Source organism: Peromyscus eremicus, chromosome 2 (genome assembly GCF_949786415.1).
Source record: "Peromyscus eremicus chromosome 2, PerEre_H2_v1, whole genome shotgun sequence".
NCBI classification, from domain to species: Eukaryota; Metazoa; Chordata; class Mammalia; order Rodentia; family Cricetidae; genus Peromyscus; species Peromyscus eremicus.
This window is the reverse complement of record NC_081417.1, coordinates 64019085-64040702: the sequence shown is the minus strand read 5'-3', so window position 1 is coordinate 64040702 and position 21618 is coordinate 64019085. Positions and strand designations below refer to the sequence as shown.

At 46.8% G+C, this 21618-nt stretch overlaps 2 protein-coding genes across 4 annotated transcripts in view; one reads left to right on the top strand and one right to left on the bottom strand.

Annotated features, from left to right (window-relative positions):
* Gne (glucosamine (UDP-N-acetyl)-2-epimerase/N-acetylmannosamine kinase) overlaps positions 1 to 849 on the top strand; it is a 52544-nt gene extending 51695 nt beyond the window's left edge. For both annotated transcript variants that reach the window (XM_059254240.1, XM_059254241.1), the window contains exon 12: positions 559 to 849. In XM_059254240.1, the coding sequence (XP_059110223.1) occupies positions 559 to 794 (236 nt within the window). In that variant the 3' untranslated portion in view covers positions 795 to 849. The remainder of the gene's footprint in view (positions 1 to 558) is intronic.
* Positions 850 to 4637: 3788 nt separating this feature from the next.
* Positions 4638 to 21618, bottom strand: part of Clta (clathrin light chain A) — a 37486-nt gene continuing 20505 nt past the window's right edge. The window contains exons 2-5 of one of the 2 annotated variants that reach the window (XM_059254238.1): positions 19103 to 19140; positions 17660 to 17777; positions 11551 to 11662; positions 4638 to 5008 (exon numbers count right to left, since the gene is read on the bottom strand). In XM_059254238.1, coding sequence (XP_059110221.1) covers positions 4837 to 5008; positions 11551 to 11662; positions 17660 to 17777; positions 19103 to 19140 — 440 coding nt within the window. In that variant the 3' untranslated portion in view covers positions 4638 to 4836. The remainder of the gene's footprint in view (positions 5009 to 11550; positions 11663 to 17659; positions 17778 to 19102; positions 19141 to 21618) is intronic. The other variant, XM_059254239.1, reaches the window with a different exon arrangement.

Here is a 21618-nt window from a genome sequence, read left to right as displayed (position 1 = left end):
TAGCTTGCATGACTGAGATCAAGACCAGCCTAGGCTGCAGATGAGATCCTGTCTCACAAAGGAGAATAAATCATGGCACTCTCCTATAGGCCTCTCTTTTCAGGAGGCTGAGGCAGGAAAATTGCTTGATCCCAGGAGTTCTGAGCCACGTAAATGAGACTCTTGTCCCAAAACAAAACAAAATGGCAGCTCAAAGCTTATACTCAAGGACTTGGGAGCTGAGGCGGGAAGATGGCTGAGAGCTGGAGGTCAGCCTGGATTACACAGTAAGAGTCTGTCTCAAAGTAAAAAACAACACGATGTAAGGAAGAAGAAATCATGGTTTGGTTTGGTTTTTTTGAGACAGAGTCTGTCCACGTAGTACTGGCTGTTCTGGAATTTGATGCATAGACCAGGGTGGCCTACTCACAGAGATCCACCTGCGTCTGTCTCCTGAGTGATAGGACTAAAGCTGTGCACCACCAGAGCCAGCCTTCCTGGACAGCTTTTAAACATAGCACTTCCCGGTGTCTGATTTAGCATTTCCTGGAAACTTTTCTGCTTTTTGCTCTCCTACAGCTGGAACTGCTTTGGGACTTGGGGTTGTGAACATCCTCCACACTATGAACCCTTCCCTAGTGATCCTGTCTGGAGTCCTGGCCAGTCACTATATCCACATCGTCAAGGATGTCATCCGCCAGCAAGCCTTGTCCTCCGTACAGGATGTGGATGTGGTGGTTTCAGATTTGGCTGACCCGGCCCTGCTTGGCGCTGCCAGCATGGTTCTGGACTATACAACCCGCAGGATCCACTAGGTCTTCTGGGAGTGGACATGGACTGAGACCTAAGAGCTACTTAGTGGAACCAGTGCTTTTTCAAAGGCAAATTTGTGGGGCTGCTGAGATGGCTCCATGGTTAAGAGCCTTTATTGCTCTTGCAGAGGTCCTCAGTTCAGTTCCCAGTGCTCATGTCAGGCAGCTCAGAGCCTGACAGCCAAGCTCCAGGGGATCCAAGGCCTCAGCCGCTGAGGGCATTTTCACTCAAATGTACATACCCCTCCCTCAAACATACTTAAAAATAAATCTTATTTTTTAAAAGGCCAATTTGATATTAATCTCCAGCAACACCTGCAGAAGTAGCTTTGCTTTTTGTCTTCCCTTCTGCATCAAGTCAGTGTTCTCTAGAACACAACGGATGGAAGGAATCTGTCTGTCTGTATAAACGGATTACTGGGATAGCTTGCAGGCTGAGCTAGCCCAACAGTGGCTGTCTCCCAACGGAAATCCAGGAGTTGTTCAGCCCAGGAGGCTGGTGTCTCAGCTGGTCTTCAGTGGGCAGCAGAATCGTGAAGTAGGTTCCAGTACCAGTGAAGGAAGAGCAAGGGCAGCCAGGCAAAAAGCAACCACTTCCTCCTCCCATGTTCTTTATATAGGCTGTCACCAGAAAGTGTGGCCTAGATTAAAGGGGGATCTTTCTACTTCAAATGATTTAATTAAAAATTCCTCCCAGGTGTACCTCGCCTCTTGGGTTTTAATTAATTCCAGATGTAAGCAAGCTGACAACCAAGAATAGCTTCACACCTTCCAAGTGTACCTTTCCTGTGAGCCTGTGCAGAGGCTGTGCTGATGGGGTCACCTGACCGCAAACTCTGGGTTCCAGAGACACTTCCTGCACCACAGGAGCAGCAGCAGTTGACCTGAAGCCTTAGGACTCCTCGTAGACCTCAGAATGCCAGCTAGCATCACGGGAAGGTTTGGGTTAACAGTCTTCCTCAGACCACAGAAAGAGTCTGTCACCCAATGAAGGGAAGCTCACCGGGAAATGCATGCTTGCTGTTTCTTAACAACGTAACTTACACATTCCACAACCTTTCCCATAGGCATACTCCTGTGAAACAGCCACCAGAATCAAGGGACTGGGCAGATGTCACACCCCAATGTCTGCTGAAAGATGCTTCACTCGTGGAGGTTTTTTGTTTGTTTTTGTTTTTGAGACAGGGTTTCTGTGTAGCCCTGGCTGGCCTTGAACTCACAGAGATTGGCCTGCCTCTACCTCCCACAAGTGCTGGGATTAAAGGCGTGCGCCACCACCGCCTGGCTACTCATAAGTGTTTATGAGACATTTTTAGACTGGGGTCCAAATCATGGTAGCCTTAGTGACTATCTTATCTTCCCAGAGAAAGCAAGCAGGAAGGGGAGCTGCTGCTGTCCACATAGGCTCTTTGCTTCTAAGTGCAGATACTTTTGCCCCTTCTGCTTTTCACTGTTCCCTGTGACCCAGAATGTCAGTGGAGTCAGTGTTCGAGTGTGTGTGTGTGTCTTAAACACCTAGAGCTCAGAGCCTTGGATCTGAATACTGACTAAATTACAATTTGTGCTTTTTGTTGTATGTGTTTGTTTTTGAGACAGAATCTCACTTGTCTTACTCTGAACCTTGGTTTATCTTGAACTCTCAACAATCCTGCTGCAGCTTCCAGAGTGCTGGGATTATAGACAATGAGTCAGCACACCCAGCTTAAAATCTGTTCTTTCATTGATGACAAAATACAGAGTCAAAAGTTCTGCCTCTTAACTGTCCCCTGAAATAAGTGCTAACAGATGCCACTGTATTAGTTACTTTCTGCTGTGCTAACACGGTGACCAGGGCAACTAACAGAAGGAAGAGTTTCTTTTGACTTACAGTTCTAGAGAGAGAATCCTTAGCTGCAGGGAAGGCACAGCAGCAGGAGGCCAGGGCAGGGAGCTTGAGAAATCACATCAACTACAAGCAAAAAGCAGGGCTGGAAGTAGGGAAGGCTCCAAACTCAGAACTCACCCCCAGCCAGGCTGCACCGCAAACAGCACCACCATATCTGATATGTGACCCCTGTGAAAGGGTCCTTCGACCCTCAGGTTGAGAACTGCTGCCGTAATCATCACCTGGGCCTGCTTCCTGTCCAGGCAGCTGTATCTAGGGCAGAGGATGCACAGAGGCATCATCACTCATTCCTGGCTAACGCCGTAATACTGCATACCAAACACCTGCACCACTACCAAGTTTTGGGCCAGATATCTGAAAGGATGGTACCAAACTGAAAGCCAAATTTTAGTATTAATCAAATTTGTGGAAAGAGTAATATATCCTAACACAATTTATTACATATGGTTAAATTACATCTTAAATATTTTGATTCTGAACCAACTTTAAAAGAAAAAATACATCTCCTTGTCCAAATTGTAACACCGTTATAACATGCTTTTTCCCCTTACCTCAGCTAGAAGCTGAGTAACTTTCCCAGGAGAGTATATTTGTTGCCTTGCTTACCTTTTAACATCACATAATAGTTTATGGTATCAGGTACCACTGCTTTCTTAACCAAGGGGGAGGGACGCTATTAGTAGAAAGCATTATTAAACTAGCGTTCAGTATTTGACAGAGAAAAGGTAGTCCCAAGAAGGAAGCTCAAAACTAAATGTTGAACACACACCGAATCACCCTGGACCAATTACTACTACTACTACTATTTTTCTTTTTTTTTTCTTTTTTAAGGCAGGGTCTCATTGTGCAGCCTTGGTGGGCCTGTAACTCACTATGTAGACCAGGTTGGCCTCGAACTCAGGAGATCAACCTTCCTCTGCTTCCCAAGTCCTGGGATGAAAGGCCTGTGCCTCGTGGCCAGCCTGTTCGCTCATTTCCTCCTCTTATGAAGCTACATGTGGTTAAATAAGAATTATAAATGCTGTGTAACCAAAGACAGACGCAAAGGGTTCCAAGCAGCAGTAACCCCATCTGTGGTGTCAGTGGATCAGCGGTTGGGAAGGGCTTTGCTCAGCAGGTCTGGCCCCAAAGTCCTGCACTTGTAGTTAGTAGCTAGAGCTGAGACAAAGCACTGTTCTTCCTTAAGGGGTCTCCTGGGTGGTCTCCAGGTGAACTTGGGTTTCCTTGCTGCACGTTGGCTCCACAGCAGTAGAGCTTTTCACATAGTGGCCCAGGGTTACCAGGTAGAAAATTTGTAGCCATAAGCTGTGTTGCCCTTTACAATCTAGCCTTCGGACTCACACGCCATCACTTCTGTCCTCTAGTTTCTCATCTGGACAATTTCAGATGAGAACTGTCACACTGCCTTCAAGAAACCCAGACAATGGCATGTAGACGGTACCCAAACCAAGCTGTTCTAGGGTCAACAATGGCATGTAGACGGTACCCAAACCAAGCTGTTCTAGGGTCATGGGAATCCAGGGGAGAGGAGTAAGGCATTATGGAGGGGCCTTTAAACGTTCTTAAATTGGACCCCACCTCAAAAAGTAAAAAAGGGGTGTTGATGGGGCTGTGGTAGCATGCTTACCTAGTACACCTAAGTCCCTAGGTTCATTCTCCAGTACGCCCATTCTACCCCCCAAACACCAGAAATTTGGAGTTACCATAGTTTAAGGAGGGTTGGATGCTCAATGGCTGTGCCTTCTCAGCCCCAGAAGTACTTGAGAATCACTCTCACCTCTTTAAGCCTGCCCCCACGCTGCAGCACCATTTCAAGATCAATAAAGATGCTTCATGTCTAATGTTTGAAACAGAAATTTATTCTCAGAATAATGCACAAAAGCATGGGTTGAGGCTACTGTCGGGAGCATCCCTCCCCTCCTCCTCCTCCTCCTCCTCCTCCTCCTCCTCCTCCTCCTCCTCCTCCTCCTCCTCCTCCCCTCTCTTCTCTGAATGCCAGGGAGAACACAGTTGAAGGAAACATGCAATCACAAACAATGATCAACTCTAAAGACAAAGGTTTGGTCCAAAAGAACTCAACATAATTAATCCAATTACGTGAACAGCCTCACTGAGTAGGATTAAGATATTGCAGACGTAGTGTTTCCACAGGGTAGCTCTTCAATGCACCAGGGGGGCCTGCTTCAGGGAGATGAGGACTGAGCGCATGCGAGAGACATCTTTGGCCTGTTTGCTGGACTTGGGGTTAAAGTCACACAGGCGGGCCACCCGCTCCCATTCAGTGCCCGGGGATGACTCATCGATGTCGTTTACAAAGGCTTCTTCTGCTGCCCTGGAAGCAATAACAAAGTATGTTGGTTTAACGTAAAAAACCTTTGAGCAATCTGGTGGCTGCCTTGCTACAACTCACTACAAAATAAGTGATTGTGTCTTTTGACTCAGGGGCATGGGTGTACCAGCCCCTGGCTCAGGTCAGAAGCAGGGGCAGACAGACACGTGGCCAGCTCTCCTCAGTACAGGTAGCCAGGCTGCTGTATGAAATGGTGGAATACAGGTGTTTGGTTCAGGGCTCAGTCCGTCCCTATGGCTGTCTTTGCCTCATCAGAGCCCGAGAAAGCACGTCCTTGGCCACCCATGCACTGCTCTTCTGCACAAGAGCAAAGCAGCAGGCTGATCAGGGGCTTGCAGAGTAGCTTGTGCTGCGCTACACTGAGGTTCAAGGAAAGTGAGACTTCTAAAAAGCCCTTGAGTCATTGCCCAAGAGCCTGAAACTTACTCCTAAGGCTGGAGAGAAACAGGGCAGAGCAAAAGGCATTCAAGACCAAGCTCCCATGCTAAGCAGGCACTAGAGACTAAAGCCATTCTGGAAGGGGTTTGTTAGGACGTTCACCAGTTCAGCCAAAAGTCTGCCATTTTCTCTCCAGCCAGGTGCCTGGTGCCACTCAGGGAGTTCCCTGGCAGGAGAGCCAACATGAGCTGCTTTTTGGCAGGATACCACTCCAACATTCTTTCACATCACGATCAGCCCACCCACAGTGGGGCCTGCCTGGCAGGAGCACACGCCCAAAGGACAGTGGGAGAAGTGGGAAGACACATGTATGTCGTCTACTCCAACAAGCATCACGGGCAAAGCAAAAGCAATGGAGATGACTGGTCTGTGGGGACAGGGTGGACCATCCCAGGGATGACCGTGGCAACACTGCTGAAGCCCAGAGCCACGACAACACTGCGACTTCATGGCACACACAGTTAGGGCAGTGAGAAAGGTTTACTTAACTGTTCTAGGCTGTAGCAAGGATGGTTTATGTTTGTGCTTAAAGGTGAAGAGAAGAAAAGAAACAAGGAGAAACTTTAAGTCAGATATAGAAAATGAGAATGAGCTCAATGCAGATGGTCAGTAAGCTAGACATGCCCTTGCCGCTCTACCTATGCCTGGGAACGTGCAGCTGGCTTTGCTGGGCCACCCTGCTGTCCAGCAAACCCAGACTCAACCTTTCCAGTCTCCATTTCTACTCCAGAGTGTAAAGTCAGATCAAACACCACCTGTAAGTCCAGCATTTCACAAGTCTCCCTGCAAACTCATCCCGTTCTGTCTTCTAACGAGGTGGCCATCTCAGGGTCATGGGCCTTACGAGGTTCTCCGGCTACCACCCACCTTCACAAGTGGATGCTGTTTTTATCCCTAATTCTGCTGTAAAAAGGAAATCAGTGAGGACTATTCCCAAGTCCTCAGCAATACTGTTTTCATTAACAAGGATCCCTATTAAAAACAAAAAAAGCTTTTCCGGGAAAGACAGTTTTCTGGGGGGAAAAATGAAGAAGTTCTTATTGGACACTTTTGACTATCTTGACCTCACAGCAGGGGCATCTGTGCTAGGGTAGGAGGCAGGGTACCAGAAGGTAACCACTAAATGAGCAATTTCTGCTACCTAAGGCCAGAGGAAACCAGTGACAGACACCCACTTTGCCTGAGTGAGCAACACTCACCTCATATTCTTTAAGGACCAAGAACTGACACGGCAGAGCACCCCCTCTCTGTCCCAAACTCCCCGATATGGAGCTGCTGTCCATGGGCTCCTAACATCTTTGGTCATCACCTCTCCATGTGGGAGACCCGCCTTCCCATCTTAGGCAGACAGGCAGGCAACAGGGCCTGGAACAGTACCAGTGGCGGCAACCACAAGAGGTCAGAGCCATCCAAGCCCCAGACCCTTCCCAGACAGCTCACGAAGGACCACGTTTTGAAAGCTTGCTTCCCTCCAGGATCCCAAGTATGCAAATGGTCACCAGGGAATGTGTGGAGTGATAATTCTGCAAGATTAGCAATGGTCATATCTAGCTTATCAACTGTCAAGCAGCCCCACAGAGCCAATGTGAAATACTTTAAAAAGCAAAGCAACTTGTGACAAAAAGGAGCATTAACTCTAAACAAAAAGAATCAAAACAAGAAAATGAATTAGTTTTGCAACATACACATAACCAATCACGTCAGCGAAGGGTTGTTTGTAGAAAGCTTCATCTGCCACCCTAGACAGCAAGAAGTCCAAAAGGCAGGCAAGCAGGCAGGAAAAAAGAGAAAACATTGAGAAGCAGAAACATCTAAAATCCACAATAGAGGTGTGACAGCGCCCTGGGTTGCTGCTCCCAAGGCTCCATTCTAACCCCAGGGGGGCTTCCAGCGGTGGACACTCCAGGGCAGAGGCATCTTGGAAGCTGGCCTTCATGGGCTCTCCACAAGAGAGCGCTCCAGCTTCAGTTTTGGGCCTTACCAGCAAATTATGGTTCCATGTGTTGGCACACACCTCAACCATTACCACCGATTCCGTCAGTGTTCTCGCCCTACTCCAGGGTAAGGGTGACTGCAGCTCAGAGATGAAGACCTGGCCAGCTACAGCAGTAACAGTGTGGCTTGTAGCACATATATTTTACTTACTGTAGATTAAAGTCGTTTCCAAGCTCAGGATGGCAAGCTGCCTTTCTGCCAGCCTCAGTAAGTGCCATTGGGTATGAATACTGCCAAGCAACAGATGAGCAGTCCCAAAGATTTAATCCCCAATCTTGGTCCCAGTCACTGCTTCCCAACACTCGCTTGGTGGAATAAACTGCCTGTGGCTGTTGCAAACGGTCAGTCTTAGAGATCAAAGCGGCTGGTCTAGTGAGGTGGAAGCCAGTGTGGACTCTGGCCCCAGGCTTCTGTTCTGCTCAGGAAACCAGGGCAGTTTCTAAACACCTATGTCAGTCTCGGCTGGCTTTGACAAAGTGTAGCTTAAATCCCCGAACTTCACCAAGTCTTAATACGTATGCCCAGGTGGAAGTGTATCAAATGACAGAATCTGGACTAACCGGGGAGACAAGGTGTCCAGAAGGCATAGTGCAAATAACACAAGTCTCAGCCTCTGCCAGTTTGTTTTAGGATGAAACACTGGAAATGCCTGGTTTCTTGAGACAGGGTCTCACACTGTAGCCCTGGCTAGCCAAGAACTCACTTGCAATCTCCCTGCCTTGGCTTCCCAAGAGTGAGGCAGCAGTAACTGGCTGGGTCATTTTTCAAGGACAACCATGCTCACTCATTAACTGAAGCACACATTTATCTGAAGGTAAATTCTAGTATCTTACATTTTTAGTTCAGTTCATTTTGATACCGGGTTTCAGGTAGCCCAGGTTGGACTTAAACTTGATAAGTAGATGAAGATGACCTTGAAATTCTGATCCTCCTGCCTCCGCATCCCCAATCCTAGGAATGCTGGGATTATGAGTATGCTCCATCACATCCACTGTGGACCAAGCTCAGGGCCTCACAGATCCGATGCGATCACTATTGACTAACTACACCTTCAGTGGGGTTCAGTTTACTTTTAAAATGCACACATACCTTTTTTACTCTTTGCTACTTCTCTACACAGAAGGTATTTGTGGAAATCTAAAGAAAGCAGAAGGAGCGGGCTGGCTATGACTCAGTGACTCAGCAGGGATCCGGCTGCTGTGAGTAAGTAAGAGGCACAGGGCAGGCAGCCTGTACACTAATCCTTTTAGTTTACACGAGGGCTTAGCCTAATCCATCTCAACTCTGCCTCACTCCAACTGGAGGAGAATAAAGCTTTAATGCTCCAAGGCATCACTTGACAACACAGGCTTCTATGTCTGGCTCTGCCTTTTTGCAACTAGCCCCAAAACTAAAGGGCTGGTCACTGACAGGCAGGGCCTCTGAAGGACAAACAACTATACAGAGCACACACAGGCACCCCACTGGTTTGTTTTTCTCCCAGCTTAAGGCGGATCTGGAATCAGCAACTGTCAGAGCTCAGGGAAGCCTGGGAAAGGGGCAGAGGAATGCCTGACCACAGGACAAGCTCCATGGGCCTAAAATAACAATTCAGAACTTCATTCTATAAATAGCTCCACAGTGGACATGGGAAAAAGAAGTCTACCACTGCTAAAAATAATTAGGTTCCTCAAATGTTTTCAGGCTATAGTAGAACTGGAAGGCCCAAAGTAAGAGACCTCTAACCTGGAGGATGCTTCCCTTCTTGCCTAGGAGGGGAGTTGTAGGGTTGTCCTCCACGAATGAACTGCAGGGGACTAGCGCTGTTCCGACTACTGAATGACTCGGATAAAGGGACGTGCAATTTGGCACTGACAACACAGTACCGTCGACATGGGAACAGACCCTCCTGTCTGCTGACACCTCCATACCCCAGTCTGCAGGACTGGGCCTGGACTGGCCCAATGTCTTGGTGAGGTGTTTTTTTGAGACAAGGTCTGTGCATCCCAGGCTAGCCTCAAACATTCATTTCTGTCTCAGCCTTCCGAGTATGGGATTGTGGCAGTGTGGCACCACAAAGGGCTTGATCTCCGCCCTTCCTTCACTCTGTGGTGCTGCGGTCTGAACATGGGGCCTTGTGTATGTTAGCCAGTGCTCTCTCTCCCTACCACTGAGCTCCATTCCTAGCCCTTCAAATGATCTGCAACACCTAACCACCACCCTCTGGCCCTCTGAAGAATGACTGGAAGCCCGGAGGTGGCAATCCCCGCACGCCAGAGGCAGAAGCAGGCGGATCTCTGTGAGTTGGAGGCCGGCCACCAGCTCACTATGGTGAGCTCCAGGACAGCCCAGACTACATAAAGAGACCATCTCAATAAAAAATCAAATCAAACAAAACAAAACTACTGGACTAAAGAAGGAAAAACCAATCTTTTGTCCTAGGACTGTGGGGATGGCTGGCGAGCATACCTCCCGCTTTATGCAAGCCTGTGAGCAGGTTTTACAAGGCATGGGAGCTGGTTTGTAACAGTGTTATGTTAACACTTCATGAGAAATCTTTTCTCTGGAACTTGAGAGGATCAGGCAATTCAATAGTCTACAATTCCAAGAAAAGTAAAGTACTACAGTCTGGTTACAAGCTCAGAACCCCAACCTCTAAGGTTAAGTACCTACAACAGACATGGAGTATTCCTTTAGATAAAGGGAGTAGGCAAAGACAGTTCTGTTCCCAATATATTCATCATTAAGTCTGAAAATCTATTCGTCAAGGTGCTGAAGCGTGAGGACCTGGTGCAGGAAGAGTCAGTGCATTGGGCCCAAGTACTTCAGAGCAGATCAGCCTCTGCGGCAGCGTCTCCTGGGGAATGTCACCACAGCACAGCAGTCTTCTCTACTACAGATCCAGACCTGAACCTAGAGGGAAATCATCTCCAGGAGGCAGAGAACAGCGAGGCCTGGCACTGTGGGCACTTCCCCCAGCACAGCAGAAGCGCAGAGCAGCTGGGTGGCAGCTCTCGCCCTGGCGACTAAACCTGACCAGACGGTAGTTTCCACCCTCCTTGACCCAGAACTTCGCCTGGAACCTGAAGGCACTGTTCTGGAGTGTAGCCCCCAGAGAAATGACGAGGTTAGGAGGCCTGGGCCTGGCCTCAAAGGGTTTTAAAGGCCTGCCGTGAAAGAGCCCATCTATCCTGTCTGCCACAGCTGCCTCACAGCGACATCAGATGGCTGGTGACGGGGTTAGCTACGTTTTTCTGACAGATTTCCATCTAAGAGCTGCCCAAAAAGCAGCACCAGACCCAACCCATAGAAACCAACTTCAGGCCCTAGCCTAATCTGCCTTGGGTTTTGTTTCTGTTTTTTTAAACAATAAAATGAGTGACATGTCTCCTATTCAGTAAAGGTGGCTGGCTCTGAATCCAGCAGAAAGTAAGCTAATCTGCCTTGCCTGCAGGGAGCTATACTTCAAGTATCTCCCTAGGCTACCTCCAGGAAGGAAGATATTCCAAGGAAGGGCTCCTAAGAAATGAGTACATACCACAGCTACTGCTTGGTAATAACAGGAAAAGGAGTGTTTTCTCCCTACACTATTAACTTTCAGGAAGTGAAAACTGTATTCTGAAAACACCATTTTTAGGAAACCAACTCAAGTCCTTAAGCACAGGTAGTAAGTAGCCAGGGAACCCTTAATTCTGTAGTCCATGTTGGAACATCCTGAAGTACCTAATTACAGAGCATGCCCATGCTAAGGACCCTCACGAAGCCTCTTTAGGAGGGCAGGGCTACATTTAGGGAATGCAGCAGAAGTTAGTCTGTAATTGTCTCCAAAGTAATGAGACTCTGCAACTGACCTCTCATCTCAGAGTTCTCCAGCGCTACTTCCCCGGATCACACCATTATAGCTGATGAAACTAAGCCCAGTTTAAGAGCCACACTCAATTCAGGCTGAATTATGCTCCTAAGACCCAGGAGACTTGCAGCCTCTGTTTCTAGCCGTTTCTTCCAAATCGGCCAAAGCCTTTCTTTCATATGAAGGCAGGCACAGCCAAGAACCTAGACTGTGTGCTGGCAAATGGACCAGATTCAGTCTCCGAGAAGCCCAGTGGACTGACCTGTTGTTTGCTTTTGTTTTCTGTAGCTGCTCATCCTGTCTCGCATACCATTCTTCCAGCTCTTTTATTGCTTTCTCTTTCCACTCTGCTTCTTGCTTTCGAGAATTGGCATCTTTTAAAGGAGAGAAAAGAATACAACTGAGGGAAAGAAACACTTAATTAAGTTCATTTCAACATGTAATATTTTGGTCCTACTGAATTTACCTAAGTATGGGAATTACCTAAGTATGGGAATGTATGTGTACATCTATTCTGGGGAAATGATAGAGAGATGGCTCTGCTCTGCTCTGCTCTTCCAGGGGACCAGGTTCCATTTCCAGCACCCATATCACACGGTGGCTCACAACCACCTGTAATTCCAATTCCACTGGCCACTCACTACAAGTACTTCACACACGCACCAGCACAGGCATACATACAATGTTTTTCTTTTTGAGCCAGCATTTCATATAGCCCAGGGGGACCATGAACTTCTGGTTCTCCTGATTCCACCTCCCCAGGGGGACCCTGAACTTCTGGTTCTCCTGAGTGGAATGTCTAGACTATAGACATGTACAACTGTGCCCAATTTTGTGCTGTGCTGGGGACTAGCCTCAGCACTCTGCATGCTGGGCAAACACTCTCCCAACTGAACAGTATCTTCTGCTCTTCTTGCAAACCCACAGTAATCAGTCATGTTTTTATAAAACACAAATTTACTCTCCTAACTATAAACATGGTGGAAACATTTGCATGAGGCAGGAAACTAACAGGAAAATCAGCAGAGGTAGAAATGACTCGAGATTCAGAGAGAACCACAAAATACCTCCTCCAGCTCAGGGCCCGGTTAGTTTGTAACAGAGCCAGCTGTGAAAGAAAGCAGGAATGGAGGAACTGTGTGCGTGGGGGGTGGGGGGGGGGTGGGACGGGACGGGACACGGGACACAGGGTCACTATTAACAATTACACTACAGTGAGAAGAGCCACACATGCAGGTTTGCTAGCCTGGATTCTCAAACAGGAAATTTCTTTTCTCTAAGTTTTTTAGTTTTGTTCATGTGTATGTGTGTGCGTGTGAGAATGCAGGTACCCAGAGGCCAGAAGGCATGAGAACCTGTGGAGATGGAGTTACAGGCAATTATGAGCTACCATGTAGGTGCTGGGAACTGAACACAAGTACTCTTAACCACTGAGCCATCCTTCCAGTTCCGATGTGAAATTTCCTTAAGATTAAATGTGGTTTTCCTAAAATGTTTAGTTGATGACCATCTGTCACAAGGTGAGAGAAAAGTATTATCACAGCCAGTGGTGCACTCAGCACTTGAACTCACTCTAACAGTCACACACGTTCTTAGGGACATCCTCTCCAGCAGGTTGTACATGCCTCTCAATCTGTACAATACTTCCAAGAACATAAATTCTAGGTCCATTTTCAGCAGTGAGGGGAAAACAAAAACAAAATAAAAACAAAAAAATCACCTCGGAAAGCTGAGTGCACTTGCTACAGCCAGGGGGCAGAGCAAAGACCTAGTCTGCTCAAAAGCTCGCACTTGACTTACTTCATTATGCAAGCCTGGAAATAATCACATGATGTGACCATCAAGGCTACCGTAATCCAGAGAGCTCTCAAAGTCCAGAGCAAGAGCCCAAGCTGTAGTCAGTATCTTGGAGAAGGAGAGTAGAAAACAGGGAGGCACCAAGTAATGATCTGAAGAAAAAGAAAGCATTCCCTGGCATTTTTATGACCCTTGTAAGAAATGCAGTAACAATCAGCACAAGGCTGCATCTGGCTGTCATCCCCAAGTTTCAATGATCAGGTCTTCATTTGGCTGTTAACTCCTCAGAAGATGGCCTAGCATTTGCGGGAGACTCATTTAGTTGGAGCTTCCACTAAAGAGACACACACACACACACACACACACACACACACACACACACAGCCAGAGATCTTCTGATGGTCTGTCCATGGCATACATAGAACAGAGGATGAACTATACTGCTATCAGTTTCTGGAAGTTGATGAAGCCATGTGAGCTTCAAGGAACTGAAAAACTACTACCAAACCTAGATGCAAAGTTGAATTACTCCCCAAAAGCCCTTTTTGGGCTGGCAAGGTGGCTCAGTGGGTAAAAGCACTCGCTGTGCAAGCCTGTTGACCCAAGTTCAATCTCTGGATCCTCACAGAGGAAGGAAGAGCCAACTCCTTGAAGCTACCCTGTGACCTCCACATGCACATCATCGCAAGTGTGTGCACTCACCACACACACACACACATATAAGGAAAATTTACAAAGAAAAATTTAAGTGCTCTTGGATTAGAGTATATCCTTTCTATGTATTCTAATGATCATTAAAATTATTTTCATGTGGGAGAGCAATGAAAGAGATACCTTGATAGAGGAAGACATCATGGGAATAGGGAGAAACCTGGTGCTAGGCAAATTCCCAGGAATCCACAAGGATGACCCCAGCTTAGACTACTAGCAAAGTGGTGAGGGTGCCTGAACTGGCCTACCCTGGTAATCAGACTGGTGAATACCCTAAATGTCATCATAGAACCTTCATCCAGTAAATGATGGAAGCAGATGCAGAGATCCACCGCCAAGCACTAGGCTGAGCTCCAGGAGTCCAGTCGAAGAGATGGAAGAAAGATTCTATGAACAAGGGGCATCAAGATCATGATAGGGAAATCTACGGAGAAAACTGAACCAAGCTCAAAAGGAACTCACGAACTTTAGACCGACAGTGGTGGAACCTGCATGGGACCGGCCTAGACCCTCTACACACAGAGACAGTTGTGCAGCTGGCCATGTGATCAGGACCTATCCCTGGTGCATGAGCTGGCTTTCTGGATCCCATTGCCTATGGTTGCTCACCCTTGAGGCAAGGGGGAGGGGCTGGGTCCTGCCTCAACTGAATGTACCAGGCTTTGCTGTCCCCTCCACAGGAGAACTTACACTTTTGGAGGAAGGAATGAGGGATGGTGTGGGGCTATGGGGGGAGGAAGAGGAGCAGGAGGAAGGATGAGAGGGGATCTGTGGTTGGTATGGTATGTAAAATGAATAAAAACATTTATTTTTTGTTAGGATTGGGCATGGTGGTACAAAACTTTAATCCGAGCACTTAGGAAGCAGAGGCAGGCAGATCTCTGTAAGTTTGAGGCCAGCCTGGCCTACAAAGCAAATTCCAGGACAGCCAGAGATACAAGAGATACATAAAAGAGAGACTCTGTCTTTTTTAAAAAAGGCTGTCTTTCTCTTTTCAGAGTCTCATTAGGTAGCCCAAAATGGACAGTAACTTGCTATACAGCTCAGACTGGCCTTAAACTTGTCTGTCTCTCCAGCGCTAGGATTACAGGTGTGTATCACACAGCCAGCATATATGTAAAATTAAATGTTGGGATGAGACTATTTGGACATTTTTCTAAGAAGGGTTAGTCTAACTGAAGTAAAAACTGTGACCATCTATAAAAGGACACTTGTCTTCTGGACTTCACAGATTAGGATGTACTACTGGAAGTGACTCAGAGTCCTTAGCGTGTAGACGGGTGGGACAGAGATGTAAAGAATGAGTTGGGACAGAAAGGAAGGAGTCTCCTTGGAGAGCAAGGCACACTGACTGGCACCTTTGTCCCCAGCCACCCTCACTGCTCCTTTCAGGAAGATTATCTGAGAACACAGCCACCAGCTCCACGGTGGCCATCGTCGGTCCTCTATTTTAACAGCTCTTGCAGAGACAGGGGGTGAAACTGCAGAAACCCCTGATCTGGGGACAATCTGACTGGATACAAGGCCAAATGTTTGACTTCTCCCAGGAAGCCACCTTGAGCTGGAGTGGCAATGCACACCTGTGACCTCAGCACTCAGGAGGATAATTTAGAGCCAGGCTGGTTTATACAACAAATGTCAGGCCAAGCACGGCTGCCCTGTGAGGCTCTGTGGTGGAGGTGGGGGAAGACCTCTTAAGTTGAATTAAGAAAACTCTTCGAATAGTTCAACATACAAACTTGATAATTTTTTTAAAAAAGAAATTTCCTACCACCAACACATTCTGTCTGTGAAGACAGACTCTGCCTCCAAGCCTCCAGTCCAGACACAAAACCCAAGCAGCAGAGACCATGGCTGCTAAGACACCTGGCAGCCTGTTTTCACCCCCTCCAGCTGCACTTCCCAACACAGGAGCCTCCAGCCACACACTGCCCTGGAGGTAAGCTTACTAGAACGGAGCTTCTGAATTCCAGTCACAAGCACCTCAATACCCACATGTGGTCCGCGGCTAGGCTACTGTATTGTGTGTTGCCGTATACACAGCACCCACTTTATTAGAAACAAGGACCAAACTGGCCAACAGTGTAGATACCAAGTACTTCCACTGAATAAAGGATAGTCAGGTACTGCTATTCAGGGCCACTCTTTGTTTTAAAATCTGTGAAACTGCGCTGGGGATAAAAGATCTGGCATTAACTGGTTAGGTTATTTGGGTCAAGTTCTTTCCTATTTCCAGGTGTCAATTACCCCATCTGAAAAATAAGAAGTCATGTTTTCACTAGGTCAGTGTTCTGGGAGAAACCTACTACTAGTGTGGGCACATGAAGAATGCAATATTTCTAGACTTATAAAGTAAAAAAGTTAGTCTGTATGATAGAGTAGATCAGTCAAAACAAAAGGAGTATGTGCAAATAGCTCTATAAAGCATACACACAGAGGTGGAGGTGGTGGCGCACGCCTTTAATCCCAGCACTCAGGAGGCAGAGGCAGGCAGATCTCTGTGAGTTCAAGGCCAGCCTGGTCTACAGAGTAAGTTCCAGGACAGCCAGGGCTACACAGAGAAACCCTGTCTCAAACCACCCCCGCCCCACCACCCACAAAAAAAAAGCATACACACAGGACTGGAGAGATATCTCAATAGTTAAGAGCACTTGCTCTTACAGCAGACCCATGTTAGGTTCATAGCACCCATGTGGTGGCTCACACCCATCCATCCCAATTCTGAAGGCATCAGACACACATATGGCATATACACACATGTAAGCAAACCACTATGCACACAAAATACAATAAACAAATCTAAAAATAAATGAAGTACACACACACACACACACACACACACACACACACACACACACACACCTACCTACCTACAATGAAAATCATCTAAGAGCTGAGCGTGGCCTTTAATCTCAGCACTCAGTAGGCAGAGGCAAGCAAGATCTCTGAGTTCCAGGCTAGCCTGGTCTACACATCGAGCACCAGACACACAGGTGGAACACAGACACACATGCAGCCAAAACATTCATACACATAAATTCAATTGCGAACCTTAAAAAAAAAAAGGCTCATGGCACTATTTGTTGGAAAGTGACTGGACCACAAGAGATCTAACCTAACGATTGGATCTATCCATGATGGATTCACAACTGAATGGACCACCGGGAGGTGGTGTTAAAAGTGAAAGCTAACGCCTGAAGTGGTGGCTGTGCAGTCTTTAAAGGTCTCTGTTGTCCTTGGCCTCCCGGGCTGTTTCCTAGCTGCCATGAGGTAAAGATTTCCTCTGTCCGCCCCATCATGACGTTTCTGTCTTACCAGACTTGACAGTAGTAGAGCCAGTGGCCTGCTTCTGAACTGTGAGCCAAATTAAACCTTCCTCCTTTACACTGATTTACACTGTGTCATCGCAGCCATGGCAAGTTACCACCACACTTCCTAACATTTGATTATCTTTCAATGATGAACGAACTGTGAATGTCACTCACAGGACATCACCTCAGGTCTCCATAAAGCCTGTACACAGCACTCAGCTTGAGGTAACACTGTTTCCCTTCAGATGCTAACAGAATGAGAAAGAGCTGAACCAAGTGTCCACACAGGAAGATCAAATCCTAACTTAGCCTTTCACTTCGAGTACGGGGCTTTGCCTGGGGAGCTGACTTCCTACTGCTGTGTTCTCATGTTAACAGCCTATGATGAAGCACAGCCACGTCGGTGGCCTTGTGACCTTAGGCTGACACACACAACTCCCCAAAGACCAGACAAGGACATTATGGCTAATCTAAGCTTAAATGGGATAAAAGCAGAGCCCAGGTCAACCACTGCACTGAAAACAGACACCCAAAGGAAAACAGATTCCTTACCAAGGGCCTCCAAGCGCTCCGTCTGCTCTTCTCTCCATTTACGGATACTTTCAGGCTCTGACTGCAATCGATCCACTTCTGAAATGGCTGCATAACTGTCTGTTGGACCATTGCTCTCCTACACAGAACAACAATATACGCATCAGCACCCAAATGCCTTCCTGAGTGTTCCTCATAAAAGTTAGAGCCTCAAGCCACACAGCACAGCTAGCTGTCATAAGACGTTAAACGGTTGCTCAAAGCAACAGGAGACCCTCACAAGCCACCAGAGCTTCGAGCATTACTGTGGTGAATCCTTGCACTCTCACGACGGAGGCAGGGTAGTTGTATCTGTTAGTAAGCGGGACACGAGTGGGTGACAGGAAAACTGAGATTGTGTGAGTAAGGGACATATCAGGAAACCCTTATCAGCTTGTTCATCCACTTGACAGAGAGATTATGTGTTATCTCCAAAAAAGTGCACAGCAAGGCCAAGTCTAGAGCCAAAGACTTCGAATGCTATTTTATCATGTAGGAAACTCATTCAATACCATCTAACCAAACAGTAAATTCTAAGAAAGAATCCAAAAGAAAATGCACAACCACAGTCAACCCAGGAAAGGAACAGAAGGTGGTAACCGTGAGCCAGAGGGCACAAGGACACTTCTCTGGGGGGTAAGACTGAGAGGCACTAACAAGCTGAGTAAACCTCAGAGCTGCCAACTGATCTGAGGATTACACCATGCGGCCAGCTTAACCTTATCAGACTCGAAGACAACAAGAGAACTAGAGCTCTAGTGTCTGCCAGGCTTGGTGCTGAATCCCAGCACTCACAGTTCTGGGAGGTGAGGTGGCCTAGCCTGGTCTACCTAGTGAATTCCAGGACAGCCAGGGCCACACACTAGTTCTGTTTGTCTCAGACAAAGACAAAAACAATAAAGCACTAGTGACTTCTACAGTGTCTGACATGGTACGTGGCACAGTGTGTAAACTGGCCATCATCATCATCACGAAGGATCAGTTCTTGAAGGAAAAAAGACACTGAAATTCGATAATCTTTAAAACAGTGCTCTCAGTTGAGCACAGTGGCTTACGCCTGTAATCAAAATACTTGGGAAACTGAGGCAGGAGGAATGCCATGAGTTCAAAGCCAACATGGGCTACATAATATGACCCTGTCTTAGAAAAGCAAAATGAAAGCCAAGTGTGGTGGCTCAGACTTTGAATCCCAGCACCCAGGAGCAGAAGCAGCCTGGTCTACACAGCAAGTTACAGGCTAGCCAGGGCAACATAGTGAGAATATTTTCTTTTCTTTTCTTTTCTTTTCGCTCTTCCTATCAATGCCACTTTCCACTTTGGTAGATAATGTACCAGCAGTGGGCTCTCTTTTTAGGTCAGTCAATTCAAATCACATGAATTGCACTCTACTTTACTCTCGTTTAATATAGTTAGAATACTCTGTACCTGGTAATATTCACCGTTCATCACTCCATCAACAGCATCTGCAAGACATAAGGTTTCAGCCTGTCAATCAGGGCAACTAAATGCAGGGCCAAAGGATTAAGGATTATATAGCAGACTATAGTATTGTGTGCTGTAGAGACTATGAGTTACTAACAGCTTTGAAGAAGTGATCCTAGGGATACAGGATAGCTCAGTGGCAGACAGCATGCCTAGCATGCATGCCTCGGTGAGGCCCAGGAATCGATTGGAAAACAGTTTGGTCAGGAAGGGTATGAAGGGGGAGGGTATGGCTGCGAGGTAGAGCACTGGCCGCTCCACTGAAGGACCCAGGTTTGGTTCCCAGCACCCACATGGCAGCTTCCAACCATCTGGAACTCCAGTTCCAAAGGGTCTAACACCCTCCTTCTGGCGTCCATGGTACCAGCACCCTAGTGGTGCAGGAACATATACTCAGGCAAAACACTCATACACATATATTTTTTAAAAATTGCCTGACACCCTGAGTCCAATCCCTGTGATCAAAATTGTAGGAGAAAACAAGATTCCTGCAAGCTTTCCTCTGAGTTACACACACGCGTGAGTGTAAGAGTGTGTGTGTGTATTGAACTGTGCATGGTGAACATGCCTGTAGCCTTAGTACCAGCACTCAGAGGCTGAGGCTGGAGGATCAAAGGTTATGAGGCCAACCTGGGCAAATCCCAAATGAGTTTGAACCCATACAAGAAGAAACTAAAAGGTAGGTGGTATACATCCTCAATTTTAACGAAGTTTACTAAACAGTGAATAAAAGTATTTGGCTGGCATAGCCAACCACCCCTCTGATAAATTCTTTGTGGCAGAAATGCTGGGACACAGGGTATGACGTACTGGGAAGGTCCTTATTCCCTGTGATGTAATAACATAGCTGACACTTCTCTTTTGTCCCTCTACTGAGATTTGCCTACTTTTACTGTCTTCTGGTCTCTGTATTTTCTTTATTAGTGATCCTATTATATTGCAAATATTTTCGCCATTTAGTCCACCTCCCTCCCCAGGCTCCTATGTGTACCTGGGCAGTGTGCATGCATGTGGAGGTCAGAGGTTCTTGTGGGCTATCTTCCCCAACTGCTCTGCAGCCTTATTTTTGGAGACAGGGTCTGCTGGCTGGTCTGCCTGGCTCCTCCCGGCTCTGGGATTACAGGCATGCAGCACAGCAGCCAGGTCTTACATGAGGACTTGGGATCTGAACTTAAGTTCTCATGCTTGTACAAGAAGCACTTTACCAGCTGAGCCCAAGCCCAAGCCCCCATTTTGTTTCTGTGGAGCTTTTTTTTTTTTTTTTTTTTTTTTTTTAAGATTTATTTATTTATTATGTACACAGCATGTATGACTGCAGGCCAGAAGAGGGCACCAGATCTCATTACAGATGGTTGTGAGCCACCATGTGGTTGCTGGGAATTGAACTCAGGACCTCTGGAAGAGCAGCCAGTGCTCTTAACCTCTGAGCCATCTCTCCAGCCCCTCTGTGGAGCTTTTTTAAGTTTAAAAAAAAAAAAAATTAACACAGGCTTGCACTGTAGCTCAGGCTAGCCTCAAACATTATGTTGTTGAGAATGACCTTAAACTTCTAATACTCGGCTTCCACCCCCCAAGTGTTGGGAATACAGATATGAGCCACCACACTCAGTTTCTATGCTAGTGGGAATTGAACCCAGGGCTTCACGCACACTCGGCAAGCACTCTACCAACACCCCACTTCGTTTTTCAATTTGGCTTATGACATTTAATACTTAGAACTACAGCTTAATTTGTATGTAAATGTTTCCAACTCTTCCTTTGTGATTTCTGCATGGGCTTTTATGCTGCAGGCTATCCCACAATAGTATCTTTCTTCTGGTACTTAAAAAAAAAAAATGACCATACTTTATTTAAGCCATCAGGTTTGACAGCAGAGGCCTTTTACCCACTAAGCCATCTCTCTGGCCCTCTTCTGGTACTTTAAAAATGTCTCTCTAATTCACCTGGAATTTATTTTTGTATAAGGTAGAAGAACGAGATAGTTTTAAATCCTAGAGCTTCCAGTGGCTAGCCTGGCCAGTCCTTCAGTATGGTTATATATTACAGCTAACACAGTGTCCAGTTAATAGACTCCAGCCCAGGGCCATTACTCCATACATAAAACCAGAGCAATGCACACCCCATACCTCATCAACTACTTGCGTCCTGTCCTTTAAGTCTGAGGATTCACCCCGACCCTCTGGCACATGCTTTGAGCTCTTTATTAGATACATTATTCTTCTGACATTCTTTTTTAAAGACTTATTTTATGCCTATGGGTGTTTTGCCTGTATGTGTCTGTGGACCAGGTGTGCAATGCCCAGAAGGCCAGAAGAGGGAATCTGATCCCCATGAACTGGAGTTACCATGTAGATAGATGCTAGGAACTGAATCCAGAGCCTTTGGAAGAGCAGCCAGTGATCTTAACCACTGAGCCATCTCTCCAGTTCTGGTCTAACATTCTTACATGAATCAAATGG